This window comes from Sycon ciliatum, chromosome 2 (assembly GCF_964019385.1).
Source record: "Sycon ciliatum chromosome 2, ocSycCili1.1, whole genome shotgun sequence".
Lineage (NCBI taxonomy): Eukaryota > Metazoa > Porifera > Calcarea > Leucosolenida > Sycettidae > Sycon > Sycon ciliatum.
In genome coordinates, this window is record NC_088644.1 from 28,528,684 (window position 1) to 28,545,390 (window position 16,707).

The window sequence follows — 16,707 nt, forward strand, 5'->3', positions numbered from 1 at the left end:
GGCCAATCGCGGTCATCCGTGCTTTTATAAGAACGAAATGGCGCTTTTAGTGACATTTTGCATACAAATCCCCATCTCGTAGGGCGCAGTCACCCAGTTTCGGTGGAAGTGCGCGAGTTCGATTGGGATTCAAGTAGGAAGGGAGCGTCGCAGCTTCCTCGGACCAAGACCATTCGACTCAGCACCCAGAAGACTACAACTGGTGAAAATTTGATTTTAGGGTATACTTCCCCTTTAAATATTTCACGTGTGAAGTAAATAATTATTGAAACAATTACGGGTAGCTCGCACTTGACTCCGTGCACAGTGTTAGTGTCTGGACCCCTGTCCGGGGCCCTGATCAGCTGAGCTTGTCGAGCCTTCCTCTCCACACACCTGCAAGCTACCACCGGTCCACAAGTGTTTTCGAGGGCACCTCTCGTAATCGACTGCAGATCTGGCATTAGTCGAGTTTGAGTAGGCTAAAACTTAGTGAAGGAAGGCCTTCTGACGGTTCTGTGCTCCAGGAGCGCTACATTTTGTAGAGGTCCAGCCAGCCGGCAGCAGCCCAAACATCACTACGACACTAGGCCTTGGGTCGGTCCGGATACAAACGCAGTGACGGGATAATGCTCCTCGTCACCTCGTGTGCCCTGCGGCGCGGCCTGGATGGCGGTCGTGCGTCAGTCAAGTAGCAGGATTCAAGGGACGTGACCTTCCGGCTTCGATCCATGTACATGTACATGACTGATTGTACATGTACATGTATTTTGTAGGAGCAACCATACTTACAGTTTAATACAAGTTTACTTGTAGTTTGGTTTGTTTGTTTCTTTTATTTGAATTCGTTGTCCATTTTACCCAAATCATGATTCGATGACTTCTTCTGAATCGGTCCTACAGTCAGTGCAGTACACTAGTCACTACAGACACCAGTATTTTAGTACGTACATGTATATTCTTCACTTCAACCACTGAGCTCCATGAGGCATTATCTCGTCACATTATTATTAGTGAGGGAGTCTGGGCTCTACAAAAAAACTGCGTCGCAGGAAGAGTGGCTGGCTTGCGTGGTGAACATGTGAACTGAACTGCGCTGAGTTTCGGTACTCGTAGCTACGTAGCAGTCGTACACTCAGCGCTGCACTGCACTGCTCCTCCACACTGGGCTGATTCTGAGCTTGACAGTCAGTAGATCTACTGAGTATGTGGAAGGTGTGATGGAGGTGTTACCTAGGCTATTGGCTAAAACATACATCATGTGTACCTGCCCAAGCCACTACATGTATACAGTATCGGGTTACCTGTGTTTAGCAGTACAGTCTACAAAAACTGAAATAATTGCTCTTACTACTAGCAAGGAACAGCTAGTGACTTGCGGCCAGGGCCAGGCTACTCGCTCAGTCGCCTCACTAACAGTGACACTCAGTCACTCCGTGTCAATAAAAGACCAAACGTTCCTACAGTCAGACCTCGCATAACCGCACACATCCGTTTTCCACAAAAAATATCCGGATAGGCGAGGGAACCGGATAATCAAGCACACAGTCATACTGTATACATGTACATGTACGTATGCTTGGTAACCAGCGATTTTCTTCCGGGTCGCGATGGATCCGGATAAAATAGGACGGGATAAGCGAGGTCTGACTGTACTCCTAATTCCTATGCCGGAAGTCACGTATCGGTTTCAGAACGCATCTCGACCTCCTTTTGTTTTCCAGCTAGACGTCGCGGACTTTTGATCTTCTTCACAGCATGTGAACATCTGTAACGTGAACACAGATTATAAGTACAAGCACTTGCCATTTTTACCCCCAGGGTAGATCCAGGTACGACGCGGTACATAGTGAAAGAAAGGACAGTAGGCACAGCTGTACAGGTAGACTAGCATTCTGTACCATGTGCACCGCAGCCGGCGGCGGTAGGTGGTTCACGAGTCTCGCAGATCGTGCCACACCAAAGCCAAAGCCTAGGCTGCTCTACACGTAATAGTACTAGTAGTAATAAAATAATTAATAGTAATAAACAGTGATATGAAGCTCGAAGGTTCTTTGCCGTACATAGAGTACAGCAGTTACTTGCGTTCTGGAAGTAGATGTACATGTACATGACTTTGTTCAGCAGGTGAGCATGAGCGATGAGGTCAACGCATCGCCAGCGCTGCAGGCTGCAGCAAGAACGAGCCCACACTGGCCCCACATCATGCACAGTCCGATCGCCTGATCCAGTTGATCGTGTACGTAGCGTAGATCTACGTGCACAGCATAATCATCGTAAATTCTAAAGACTATGTATCCACACGGCACACGCATGCAGCGGAGAGCAAATCCTTCGATCGTGCCATGGTAGGTTGGCTAGAGAGCCATTACATGGACGCTCAGCCTCCCCTGCAACATGTCAACAAGAACCCGCCACATTTTGGCTGTTTAGCTGAAACAAGCTTTTCGACCCAACCAGATGCCATCAAAGTTTCCAAGTAAAGGTTTGAAATTTTCAACTCTACGCAGACCAAAGCCTAGCTAGATTCATCTTGCAAGCAACTGCCAGGTGAGGTGCAAAGATTGTCTCGAGCAATGCTTCAAATTTTATTGCAGCTGCTTGTTCGAACCCCTCCAAGCTTATCCAGCCACCACAGACACCACAGACAGCACGAATCCTCGCCTCGTGCCTATAAAGCTTGGCCTAGCGCCTTCAACAGATAAACTTAGTTTCCATAAAGTGAACATTTGTTTCTCATCCGAAAATCAGACGTTAGTTGGTCGCAGACTGAGAGTTTGCGTCTCCATTGTTTGTGTGTAAAAGGAAAGGTCCGTCTACACAGAATATTTCCGGAACTTCACCGAGGAAACAGGAGTGAGGTGACACTGACAGGTTAGCGGTCTGTTCAGCTATAGTAAATAATTATTAGTATTGTCATAAGTGTTTCTCTGTAGGGTACATTTTATTTGTTGAAGAACCCTCTACTCTAGACCCATACTGTACTGTAGCCTGTAAGGCTGTAGTTAGTTTTGTGGAAGCAAGTACACAACCAGGAGTCCAGCGTGTATTTGTGCTTTTCCATTCCAGTCGAGAGTGTAGTACAGGCATGCAGTTGCAGTGGCGAACATCATCATCGCCCGTTCTTTTCTTTTTTTGCTTTTCTGCTTTTTCAAACATGAAGCCTGTTCTGGTGGTACATGTAGTGTATTATAAAGAGGGTAATAACCGGCATGAAGCCCTAAATCAGTGACTGATCTGATGCGTGTCCCATTGTTCATGCGGTAGCCGCTGTTCTTGATTGCCAGCTCATTCACACTCACAGCAGGCACAGTCAACCACCACCACCAGCTGAGCTGAGCCGAGCCCCCATGCCTCTACTAATGTTAGGGATCTCAGCGCGTGCACTGCGCATGCAGTTCGCGCATGCAGCCAAACGCGCATCAGAAGTGGCATGCAGAATTTTTGCCAAACACTGGCTATTTTTTGCAGAAAATTGAGATCTTGAACGAAGGAGAAATGGCTGAAATTTCCTTGCAAGGAGATGGTGGTTACAGGCTACCTGCTTACCAGAATGGGATCTTGTTTGGTATTTTGGCCGCCCATGTGTTCTGGAATCGATTTGTAGCTTTCGTTGGAAGGCGCGAAGCCGTTTTCGTTCCAAACGACAGGGTTCTTTCAGAGCGGAAAATGGCGACCATGCCGATCGTTGCCACGATCTCCGAGTTGAAAATCTCTGGATTTAACCGGGGAAAAGCTCTGGATTCAATGGTAAACCCGGCAGAAATACTTGATGTTGGATGTTGAGAGCTTGCAGGAAATTTGACCGAAGCGTTCATGCTCCACGTGACGGTGTTCGTTCTGGTGAATTTCTGCATTTCTGACATATCGCCGTGCATATTGGCCGTTGTTCCAGAGACATCGATTGTCAGGTGTGGACAGGGTTTTGTTCGAGTTGTCGTGTGGAGACGTGGTTTGGTTCTCACAGGCAACAGGAGCGGCTCCTCGGGATGGCGAAAGCCAAATCTACCCAAAGCCGACTTCACGATCGCCGATCTTCTGGCGGCGCATTTTCACTTATGCTCTGCAACAAGCGGCACAAACTGTGGAAATTGTCAGATGATATTAGCCTATCAGTGTGCCCAGAACTTCTAGTGACTCTACTGAAGCATTAGCTTGAGTAATCTTTCTTTCTAGCCCTCTCTTTCTCTCTCTCTCTCTGTCCCTCTCTTTCTCTCTAAAAATGTTCCGAACTTCAAAATCTAGGACGAGCTGCATCGGGGAGTCGTCAAATACCGACTCACAGAGCCGGTTTTTGGCGATCGCCATTTTTTTTCAGTCTGCCATCGCCGCGTTGAAAAATCGATTACATCATTGAATGCGCAAAGCCCTGCGCAGTGTCCGCGCTGACATCCCTACTAATGTACTACGGGAGTACGGCGCTAGGCTATTACTTTATTAGTATTACTGTAGTCGTAGATCTACCATGAAGTACAGTACGGACTGTCTGTAGCGTAGGCAGTAGAGTATCTACTACGTACTAGTAGTATAGTAGGACTAGTACGTCCCATATCCGTATGACTATGGCCAGTATGGGAACTGAGAACTAGTAGTAGTACAAAGTACAGCCAGTAGTAGATCTATGCCTACAATGAGTAAAGAATATTAGTAGTACATCTATCTACTGCACTAGTAATGACAGGTACTACTAGTACCTTATCCCCGCTATGGCCTTTGGGGGCTCAGAACTAGGCTCCCACGGATAATGCCGGGCACAATTATTGATTTGGTGGTTGAAAATTTGGAGCATAATTTGGCATCCTTTTGGAGGCAGGAGCATAACTACATGATTGTACTACAGTTCTAGTATGTACATGTACATATTATTATGTAGTCTACATAATAGTGTACAATGCACCTGATCAGTGCTGGTGGACTGCATCACTGTAAAGGGGTAGGAGGTCATACAGACAGACGTCAGTGTTTTTAAGCGAAAAGCAGGGTAGAACTCATGGCCGAATACATAGTTGACTTTGTTGTATGCTCGAACTCGTCTTCTTCATAGTGACACTGTTCTTTCTCACGTTGATACCGTACATGTAGCAGAAGATGCGAGTGAATCAGCCTTTATCAGGTATAATGTATGTCGGGGCGGACGAGATATCGACGGGTAGTCCGCAAAACTCTGCGTACATGTACATTATGCATGATACGAACTCATGACGTTTGGATTTTAGCAGCCATGGCTGTGCCGGCTGTCATCTTATCGACAACTCCCATTGCAAATATCGATACCGGTGTATGCACTTTATCTGATATCAGTCTAATGATTAATAATTTATTTTAATTATTAATAGGTGTGCAGATTAAACTCGGATGGAGAGCCAAGGATTAATATTAAAAAAAGAGGACCAAAAGTTTATAAGTTATCCGTTTTGTCCAACACTAACGGCTATATTCTGCTTATAACTGTTAGTGTTGGACAAAATGGATAACTTATTTGGTCCTCTTTTTTAATTATTAATAGGAGGCATAATTGATGTTCGGTCATGATGGAAGGAGAGGTGGAGCTGCGGGAGAGATGGGATGATTATTTGCAGGGTGAGGTTGATATGTTGGACGAGCATGACGACTACGAAGACAATTGAACATGATGAGGTATAAAACTCAAACAAATTTGGCAATGAAAAATCTTTTACAAAAGAAGTCCACTAATGAATAGAAGGTAATGGTTTCTCTTTTCTATGTTGATCTCTAGCATGCATGGACACCTTGATATGGGGATACTCATGTATTTTGTTCTACTGATGGCCACTTGCAAGTATGAAACACGCACAATTGTGCGTACTCTGAGGCTCCATAAGTACAACAAAGTGAATATGTATCCCCGCATGCCAAAGCATAATACGAGGATTTTGCGAGCATAATGCGAGCATCCATGAAAGCCTAATTTCATGATTTTGCGAGCATAATCCGCCGAAGCCTAGTCAGAGCGCCTGTGACAAACATGCACAGGAAGCATGGATTTCACTTACCGGTATTCACCAGTGCCGGTGTTCACACAATCAATCCTTCTTTTTGTAAACGCTACCCACCAGGGGGGGGGGGGGGGGGGAGCGAGGGAGCAATGTAGTAATACATGTAGGGGTAGGATAGAGCGGCCGGTGCACTCAGTACGTACAGCACGTTGCATGCAGTGCACATGTCGATCGTATGCGTCACTCACGGCTGCATGGCCAGCGCCCTGGGGCCGCTTGACCTCCGACCGGATTTCCATGTCCACGACAGTAGTATCAAACTCAAACTTAGTGACCTAGGGTGAAGTCAGTGCTTGCGCTTTCTTTCTCTCAAGAATTTATCAGCGCTACTGGTATGTTTTATCTCAGTAATATGTCATCTAGGGAATGGCTTTATTGGAGTCTTTATCAGTTAAAATTTCCATATCCATTGAAAAAAAATGCAATGCCTGTGATACTTGGGTCCTCTGAACACTTGTACACACGGATCTCATCATACCCTTGTGTCTCTCCTTTCTCTTGCCGATTTTGTGCAGGAAGCATGACTACTAACGGTTGCACCGATGAGAGCTTGTCTCGTTCGACAAACAAAGTGAATGCCTGGACGGAATGGGGAAAGCTAAACGAAGTGTGCGTCGGCCGAGCTGATGGGGCTTGCTATCCGCACTTTGAGCCAACATGGCGGACACAGTTTAGGTACAACCCGGAGCTGCGTGACATAATCCCGTTCCCGCTTGGACCGAAGCTCAAGGTGAGAGGCCATAGCTGTTTGCAACACATTTAACATGGTTTTTATATTACACACAGATTACCATAATGGCCGGGTCGTCGCTACTTCTTCTCAATGTGGTGGTGTGGTGTATTGGATTACACAGATTACATATGAGCCGCAATCAGCGAAAACGACCCTTAGAGGTTTCGTAATTTTTTCAAGAAAAAGGTCGATTTGTGACGTTCAACAATTTTTTGATCGGCCTGCAAACAGCGCGACGAGTTCTTCTTGAACTCCTTGCTTGAATTTATTTGAAGTTAGTTTGTTGAAGTGGTGTCGAGTGGCGACTCGAGTGTTCCTTGATCTTGTTGCGATGCCTGCGGGCGCCAGAGCTGTTCACAGAGCACACGCGGAAGTCATTGTGTACAGCTAGCTCGAGCCTGGTAGGGAGTGGATGCTGAAGTAGCCGCTGAAGTTCAGAGTGAGGATGAAACGTTTTTTGGTTCCGACATCGATGTCAACAGCAAGGCCGAATCGCAGCCGTCATCTCCTGCTGCGTTGCGGCTCAAGGTGGTCGATGACTCGTCAGAGTCGGAAGATGAGGAGTCATCACCTGAGATAAATTCTGAGTCTGGGGCTAGTGACGGCAGCGACGTCGTGTCGTCAGCTGCGGAGGAAGAAATGGAAGACATTGCGGAATGACTCCACGCAGGATGCAGCTGCAAAATAATAAGTCGATCATGTCTCCGCACTCTTCAGTTATTCTTTGTCATTCTAGCTGCTTACTGCACTACTTCAAAGGTATTCAAGCTGCCTACCCACCTTAGAATGCTGAACATTTATTGTACACACACATCGTATACATACATTGCACCAATTTGGAGTACACCTTGTATATTGGTGTATACACCCGTTTTGAATCGGAATATTGAACTTTTTCTTGGCTGAGGTCCTTCAGTAGATGTGTTTCAACAAATTTCTAACCAAAAAGGAATTTTGAAAAATTTGACCCTAAGGGCTGTTTTCGCTGGTTGAGGCCCATATAATATTATTATGTAAGTACATGGACTGTAAATTTCACTTCTGCATACTTCTGCAGTCCTATGCAGGGGCGTCGGAAGGTATTTTAGTGTGGTACGGTCAGCCATCTGAAGTACAATTTACTCGTGAGGAGGCATGGCTGAGCCGAACATGTTGGGAAATTAGATCCCAGATCAGTGTATTATTGATTCGCGGGGTGACTGGGGCAAAAATTGGTACGGTCAATAGCGTAGTGACCGTACCGTGTCCGACGCGCCTGCTATGAACCAGGTTCTACTTGTATATTCCTATGAGAGCTGCACAGCACTTTTCTGGTGGTTGACCCGTTCCCTGCCTCATCCTGGATTCCACAACATGCAAAATAACTTGCGAATCTGTATGATGTGACTTCCGCTCCGGTCTGTAGTCGGTGATCAAGAGAGCCAATGTGCAGCTTGACGCCATGGCAGATCTGCTGGAAGGTGAAGGCATTGTTGTACACCGCACTCTGCCCATGGACTTCAACGAACCTGTCAAGACTCCACGTAAGAGTGATAATATAATTTTTTTAAGAGCGCACAGGCTCTTCGGCAAAAACACCCTTCCATAATACTAAAATCCATACACACCCTGAAGTTATTGATCTTGGGTGTACTGTGCATCATCGGATACCCCATCAAAGGAGATCATTGGATTTCCGTTTTCCAAGGTAACTCGGTCAGGGCCACAGGATTAACCCCATTTTTGGTGCACACAGTTTGAAGAATGGCATAAGCATTGGACACATCATGCCCATTCGGGACAATACCTAGTGTCTACAGTTACGCCTGCAACCAACCCTGCTGTGAGTGGTCGCTAGCAGTAAGAGCTGAAGGCCTCGACTTGCTAGTGACTTGCTTTTCATCATGAATACTCTGTGCACTGCGCTACGTCTAATAGTCTATACGCTATCACAGTTGCCCTGTCTAGATATTAGACTATAATTATGTGGAGGAGTAACACCAAAAGTCACCACTGTACATGTACACGTATATTACATGTATGTATCGGGATCGTATTGTTTCACAGTTCTGGATTGCGGAGATCCAAAAACTCAGTACAATTCTCATTTCAGCTCATCAATGGCACTCGAATTTGTCTAGTTTTGAAGTGTGTGGTGAAGTTTTGAGCCTGGAGTGCTGAGAAATTGCCATGCCTTGTGAAATCCCGCCTAGTTTAAAAGTATACCTCATTGTCAGGAGAGACATTGTGGGCATGCCCTGTTGCACTGTCACAGCATTGTGGGCATGCCCTGTTGCACTGTCACAGCAAGCCTGTACAGTGACCACCCACCCATCAACCCACCTACCCAACTACCCAACATGCGAAAATGTCTCAAGTATTAACACTACGGTGTCTAAAGTCCATGCTGCAAATAGTGCTCTGTACCGTAACAAGGGCAGAGCCTACTACACAAGGCACAACGACAGAGACCAAACATTTTTCGCGTTACTCCGAGTTTCGTGGGCAAAAACACTCATCAGACGACTCAAACTGATACAGATATACTGGTTTTATATACAGATATACTGGTTATATTGCACAAGGATAGAGTAATAATAGTAATAATATTATTATTACTCTACATGACTGTGTCAACTCTGACTAAGTCCAGTGAAGGTGGTCAAGGCAGTCAAGGTGACCACTCTGATTAGGTGACCACTTGTCCTAGAGGACCACTACAAGTAGGACCAATGCCATGGATGCTGCTTCCAGTCAAATGACCCTGAAAACAGGAATCAGCTAGCTGTATGCAGAGGCCACATTTGGAAGGCCCCTTGAGCAGTCGCCTTAGACAGGTTTCACGGTTTCAACGTATGGCCATTATGCTCTTACCGACCTGCAGGGCATGTGCCTATACAATGGTGATCATCGAAGCCCCAAGGGGATTTCTGTGTCAAACAAATGTGGAGTTCTAAACTTTTTGATTGCCACTTAAACACATCTCAGATTACTTTGTCAGGGAGCTAATTGAACATCTTTACAGCTCCTTTGTTTGTGAAGTGGTTTATCATATCTTCCGTTGGTTCAGTACTCAAGCTTATCGGTCCGTAGCTGTCAGATGAGGGGAAGGGCAGAGAGCAAAAGACACCAGCATGACACCATCATAAGCAGCATGCAAGGAACACAGTTGCAATAGTAAAAGTGCAGGGTGATGAACATTGCCCCCCCCCAGAGGTGATGGCTATGTAGAGAGTTACTCCAGACGGCCTTCCAGGAATGCAGCACTTGAAACGTAGCACACATCAGCCTGTCGCCCACTCTGTCAACACTCAATCAAGCTGTTAGACACCATCATGTCCCCCTGGTCCCTGCCAGCTGTAGCTAGGCTAAGTGGGTGCAGATCGTGAGCAGTTCCACCAAGCCGGGCTGGCTAGATAGTGTACATACCAAGCTATCTAGTATAAAGCAGGGGCGTAGGAGGGGTTTTGTAAGTGGTACGACCAAAGGTCGGCACGGCCGAAGGCCGTTTTGGAGGGGGGGGGGCGGGGGACCTCCCCCGGGAAATTTTTGTAAAAAAGACACAAAATCCTGCGTTCTGGGAACTTCTGGCACAGTTTATCAGTCATAGAATTATTTCACGGGCAGAAGAGACGTGCATGGACATGCACAGATGCATGGCAGATCTACGAGTACGAGTCTAGAAAAAGGTCAAAGTCTGATGCGCATATGCATCGATGGATCCTGATTTTTATATTACGGTTTTGCACGTTCCGGACGGACCATACTTTTCGAAAAGTGGTACGGCCATGGTCGTACCAGTCGTAGCGGGTGCTACGCCCCTGATAAAGTAAAGTAAAGTAATCACACATGTTCACACGTTACCACCGGCTATACCATGGTGTTGAAATTTTAGGAAAATTCGCTTGTGTCAGGCCACCAGCATGCCCGGTAAACCAAGGTGGCAGATGCAGCACCTAGCGGCGAGGGTGAGGTGGTAAGTCTCACCTCGTTAGCTGCATCCAGTAGTTGTAGGTGTTAGGTACCTCCTCCCATACAGTCTACCTTTTCCCTAGCTGATCTGCATGAACCATATGAAACTCAATATTGGCGCCCAATGTGGGGCGCAAACCCACGACCGGCCTGAGATTAAGAGTCTCATGCTCTACCGACTGAGAGTACATGGAACATGGGGACCCACGAATACAAACCAGCATATGCTCCCTCAACATAGGGCTAAAACCACCACGGTTAAACCTGACAACATCACACATACAACTGGTCTCTTCCCTACAAAATTGCTTATCTCAATCCAACCTATGGCCAGGAGCCCCGGCATCACGAGAATGCATACGTGAAAAAAACCCGGATCATCCCTCCTACTCTTGGGGTAGTTGAGCACTCTCATGTGGGGTAGTGCCTTTGCTGTTTGCCTTTCTCAGAGCTCACCAGACTTCTCAGTTTGAGCACTCTGGCAAGGCATGTCCACAGTTCACGCCTGGGTTAAATATGGCTTTGGATTTTTTATTGCTATCAGGTTTGGCCTCGTTATCTCTGTTCTGCGTTGATAAGTCTACAGAGGACGAAACAGTTATGTCCGCAGATTGAATAATACTATCACTGTTCAGTTAAGAATGGACCGCATATACCATATTTGCCGGAGTATACTGCGCACCCCCCCCCCCCTTTTGAACAACATTTTGGAAATTCAAGGTATATCTGGAGTATAATGTGCAGGAGTATAATGTGCAGCCTAGATTTGAGAGCACGATCGATCATCTAAAGCCAGTACTATAGTGCGACCATTGTCAGAATTTTGTCGTAACATCAACGCGTATATTTGTATAATGCACAAGCTACCGATGGGGTCTCGTCATACCCATACCATGTGTTAGCAGTGTAGCTGTCAGTGGACACTAGAGATGCACACCGTCACATATGGCGTGCGCCGGATCAGAGGTGGCAAACTTCGCAACAGTTTGATGCATTGCACTACTTTTCGAAGTACAGGCATATTCATATACGGAGCATAGTGTCGGTGCACCTGCGATTCGGGGCGTGAACTAGTACATCTAAAGTGCGCACTATACTCCGGCAAATACTGTACATTTATACCATTGTTAGGTACCTCCTCCCGTACCTTTTCTAGCTGGCCTGCATGCACTCGCGTACTCACCTTTTGTCTCCTTTCGTTCCGTTGGCCTGGGTAGCTACTTGTGCGCCCATAATGGCCATAGCTACCCAGGCCCTTTATCTTGCCGTTCAGACTTGATCTCTTTCTCTTTTTCTCACTCTTCAATAATCACCATGTAGTCGTTTCGTTCGTCCTGGTCTTAGTCATCCCGTCTCTAATAAATGTCGTTCCACCAACCTACCTGTTCCCGTTGCAATGTCTGGATAATATGTCGTCAGTAGTCCTTTCTCGTATTCAACACCATGGATGTATACTGTACACTTATGCCATGGATGGGTGTACACTGTACACTGTACACTGTACCGGCACTGTCATACATTACCTACAGTGACATCGAGATTATACCAGCATGACTGGTATAATCTGATTAAGTCTGACGTTTCATGGTCAGGTCTTCCAGTTAAAAAAATATATTAAACTAGGTACATGAGTTTCCGACTTTGCATGGCCCAACGTTCGGCTGTTTCTCCGTGTTTTCCTCGAGGAGTGAGATGGGTGTTCTAAGACCTAGGAACTCTAGCCCAGAATATTCCTAAATCTGCCGAGCATCAAATGTGTTGTTCTTCTTTCTACTTGAAGTACCTTTAGATGGTCACATACACACAACTGTGCATGTATCCCCAAATGTATACACACACATATCTTTCTCTCTCTCTCTCTCTCTCTCTCTCTCTCTCTCTCTCTCTCTCCCTCTCTCTCCTCTCTCTCTCTCTCTCTCTCTCTCTCTCTCTCTCTCTCTCTCTCTCTCTCTCTCTCTCTCTCTCTCTCTCTCTCTCTCTCTATCTCTATCTATCTATCTATCTATCTATCTATCTATCTATCTCTCTCTCTCTTTCTCTCTCTTTCTCTTCATGTGTGGTGCTGTGTTTCTTTGGACTTCTAACTGCCCACCTTTCGATTTCTTCCTCTAACCTACTTGGCATGGTGATTTTCGTTTTTTTTTTAAATTCTTGCTTAGATTTCGAGAACCAGTATGGTTTCTGTAACACATGCCCACGTGATACCATCATTACGCTTGGAAATATTCTTCTCGAGGCCACCATGTCACGACGCTCTAGATACTTTGAGTACCTGGGTACGCGCCATATTGTCCAGCATCTCTTCAACAACGACAAGAAGATGCTGTGGAAGGCAGCTCCCAAGCCAAGCATGGCGGATTCCATGTACGACCAAAGCTTCTGGGATGAGAAGGATGCACGCAAGAAGGAACGCCTGGAGAAAGGCAAGTAGTTGCCATCATGCCGCATCATATGCTGCTTAAATGCCATTTCTTGCTGCTGTTAATTCTGCTTCAAGCGTTTTATTGGTTTCAGTGTAGTGTAGCTTTCAATGGTACAAGTATTGCCCAGGTCCAATATTTCCTGAGTTCCACACCAGTCAAGTTAGTGTAATCAGTGCGAGAATAATCTCGACTTATCACTTGGGGTCGACACCGCATTCAATACAAAGTGGGGTCAAAAAGGGTGCTGAATTGCTTGTAGCCGTGATTGGTGACTAGTTATTTGTCGGGTTATTTTGGCATTGATTGTATTACCCTAGATCACCCTAGATCACCCTAGATTACCCTAGATCACCCTAGATCACCCTAGATCACCCTAGATTACCCTAGATCACCCTAGATCACCCTAGATTACCCTAGATTACCCTAGATCACCCTAGATCACCCTAGATCACCCTAGATCACCCTAGATTACCCTAGATTACCCTAGATCACCCTAGATCACCCTAGATCACCCTAGATCACCCTAGATCACCCTCTCTTTTATCGCTGAAGTCAGCATTATCTCTCTAGCCTATGACCAACAAGAGATTCCGTTTCTGTTGTCGTCCTCTGCACCTCCATTGCTACTGTGCAGGCATCTACCGCTATCCACTTATGGACAAGGAGCCTGCGTTTGATGCGGCCGACATGATGCGCATGGGTGCTGACGTCATTATCCAGCATAGTGCAGTCACCAACAAACCGGGTAAGTGCATTTACAGGCGCGAAATGGCACAGGTTCTAATACTTTTAGAGAACACCAACACATGAAAATTTGTCATCCCCCCCCCCCCCCCCCCCCCCAAGTGGGATAAACCCATGTTGTCCCTTCCATGTGACGTGCCAAGTCATTTTTCTTCGCACTGAAACCAAGTGGCGCCAGGTTGTATTGACATTGTTATCCACAATTTGTGACGCAGAGTTGCCATTGTCTGCATGCTGGCCCTGTTGGCATGAAACTCGGAGTAACAACCAAACAAGGTTTCCCGTCATTGTGAACTTTTGCAATTTGCAACCGATAACTTTGCTTAAAGATGCCTCCTCCTCTCTGTTCTTCCATGGGTGGAATGTGCCCTTTATGTGTTCTGCTCAACACGTATCCAGTTTGCTTTCTGTGGGTACTGCTCAACACGTATCCAGTTTGCTTTCTGTGGGTGTTCAGCGGTGTGACTACTGTGATTACATCATGTCTGCGTGTAGGTCTTGACTGGTTACGACGTGAGCTCAACGGTCATGTCAATTTCAAAACTATCCATTCGCCTATGGTGAGTAGTTCATCCAATCTGCTCTAAGAAGGGGGGGGGGGGGCATGCTAACCTTGTACATGTATTGGTATAGTGGTTACGTACTAGGGGCTGAATCTTCACCTAACTACTATTGGACTTCAATCACGATGTTGTCTTATACATCTAGCATGAAAATTGTCCCAAATTGGACACAAAGAAGAGAATCCTTCACTTAAATTTAATATTCATCGGTTTGGGGCCCCGAATTCTCCGAAATCAAGTTCATGTTTGCTCACCTGACAAATATTCTGCTGAGCATTGCAGTCAAATACTAGTATGTAGATGCTACGGAGTTCTAGCCAAGGGGGGGGGGGGGGGGTAGGGGGCGCAGCGCCCCCTACTCTGTTTGCGCGCACCCCTGTGAAAAAGTGCCGTCCCCAACTCATTTTCCGATTTTCGTGTTTTTCATGCAAATGCAGTCGAAAGTCACTATTAGATGGTTCATAGAGGCACATTTGTCTGGGGCGAAGTCGGGGATTCGCCCCGTACACTACATTTCGCATTGCAAGACGATATTGGAAAGTGGAAAAATGGGATACGGGGTAACTGTTTCCTATGCCCCCCCCCCCCCCCACCACTATTTTGACCTGGCTATAACCCTGTGCTGTACTTATTGACGTCCCTTGTGGTCTGTTTCGCCATGTACCTGAACAGGAGGACACTCCCATACATATTGACTGCACACTGGTGCCCATTCGACCGCCGACGGCCGGGTCTCGGGGCATCCTGATGGGCTGTCCGTCGCCGCGACGCAAGCTCATCGACGCCGAGCTGCAGCAGTTCAAGGAGAGCGGCTTTGACATTGTGATGGCACCGGAGCCGACCATGGGTGACGACACCATGCCTGTGATGTGTGAATGGGGCAGGTGGCTGAGCACAAATGTGCTGCAGGTAAGTAACTTGGGGCATTGGAACACACTATGGATGAAAATCCACTGGTGATTTTCGAATGCTGTATGTAACCCATCCTGTTTCGCTGTATGTTTTCCGTTCTTTTAGATTTCACCCACAAAGGTTGTCATCGAGGACTGTGAGAAGTCAATGGAGTTGTGGTTCGAGGACCTGGGAATTGAGGTGCTGAAGATCCCGTACCGGGACGTGTACGAGTTTGGTGGCTCTATCCACTGCTCGACGTGGGACATCAACCGAGACGACGAGAAGAAGAGCTGGATGAAGTGCGACAACCATGAAGCACCCGAGCACACAAATGGACATGGCATCTGAGCAGTGCATATCTCAATTGTCTAGATACAATGACGTTCTCCTCTTCAGGGCTGTCACGTGTAATGGCCATGTGTGTGTGATGCTTTGTAGTAGGACTCTCTAACTTATCGTCTAGATCTAACGGATTTTCCCAACGGAAGGAATGGTTCATCTGGAATTCATTCTTAACTGAGGGTTTCTTGTCAAATCAACCGGCAGCAGACACATGATTTTGTCTTTCACCAATCTCTCCTCTTGTGTACATGGCACTGTGCTAGGTGCATTGCGTAATATTGCAGCAATGCCACTGGCTTTGTGTTTTGGCTTTCCTTTGATAGGTCTTCAAGCTCAGCATGATCTCACACGCACGCACGCACGCACGCGCACGCGCGCGCGCACACACACACACACACACACAGTCATGTACACCCTATAATCAGTCTGCTTCTTTTCAACTAGGTATTTATTGTCACAATGGACAATTATGCTGGGCCTGTGGAAGGTACTACCTAGGCCTGGCCTGGCTAGTTACGTCACCATTTAGAGGCGTTAGTTATGTCATCATTTAGAGGCATTAAAAAAGTTCACACTTAGCACGTTATTTTTCATTAGTTTTAATTTTGTAGTATTTCCACTTCTATCCCTGTGAGGCTATGTCACCCGTCAATGAGCAACTACCCTCGTCCATCATCTCTTTCTTGTTTTATTTTATTTTATTTCCCTTTCTCGTGGCTCTCTCTCTTTTTCTTTCTAACTTGATCTCCCTCCCTCCCAAGCTGCATTCCTATCGATGCCTGGTCGTAGGCTATGATTCCGGGACCTCCGGTCGGATGAGCCTCGCCAACCACATCGGCACATCGCCCCTACTCCCCTTTGTCTTGTTGTCCAGTGTCACTTCAGTTGTCCTCTTCAAGCCCCTGATTATTATCAGGGCTGTGTTTGCTTGTAAAAAAATCCTTCTCATTGCTACTGTCCCCATCGGACTAATCTGCCTGGACTATTCAATTTCCACAGACACCAGCTTGCTCAGTTCACAACAGCCAGAACGGTCCTGCAATCTGTATGAGGATCCTGAA

General features: G+C 46.5%; 1 protein-coding gene across 3 annotated transcripts; it reads left to right on the top strand.

The window, feature by feature from the left end:
* Positions 1-2,386: 2,386 nt before the first annotated feature.
* LOC135809554 (glycine amidinotransferase, mitochondrial-like) lies at positions 2,387-16,636 on the top strand. Of its 3 annotated transcripts, none has more exons than XM_065322923.1 (9): positions 2,387-2,529; positions 2,785-2,853; positions 6,512-6,726; positions 8,135-8,252; positions 12,840-13,103; positions 13,738-13,848; positions 14,343-14,407; positions 15,083-15,319; positions 15,428-16,636. In XM_065322923.1, the coding sequence occupies exons 3-9, from the start codon at positions 6,517-6,519 to the stop codon at positions 15,650-15,652; spliced, it is 1,230 nt and encodes a 409-aa protein (XP_065178995.1). In that variant the 5' UTR covers positions 2,387-2,529; positions 2,785-2,853; positions 6,512-6,516; the 3' UTR covers positions 15,653-16,636. The 3 variants fall into 3 exon arrangements, with proteins under 3 accessions (XP_065178995.1, XP_065178996.1, XP_065178997.1); XM_065322924.1 differs by having other exon boundaries at positions 2,790-2,853; XM_065322925.1 differs by lacking the exon at positions 2,785-2,853.
* The last annotated feature ends 71 nt before the right edge of the window (positions 16,637-16,707 follow it).

Excerpts from the sequence above, each read along its gene's own strand:
- LOC135809554 (XM_065322923.1), top strand. The coding sequence starts at position 6,517 with ATGACTACTAACGGTTGCACCGATGAGAGCTTGTCTCGTTCGACAAAC. Across the intron at positions 8,253-12,839 it reads CGAACCTGTCAAGACTCCAC|ATTTCGAGAACCAGTATGGT; the intron begins GTAAGAGTGATA and ends ATTCTTGCTTAG. Across the intron at positions 15,320-15,427 it reads TGAGCACAAATGTGCTGCAG|ATTTCACCCACAAAGGTTGT; the intron begins GTAAGTAACTTG and ends CCGTTCTTTTAG.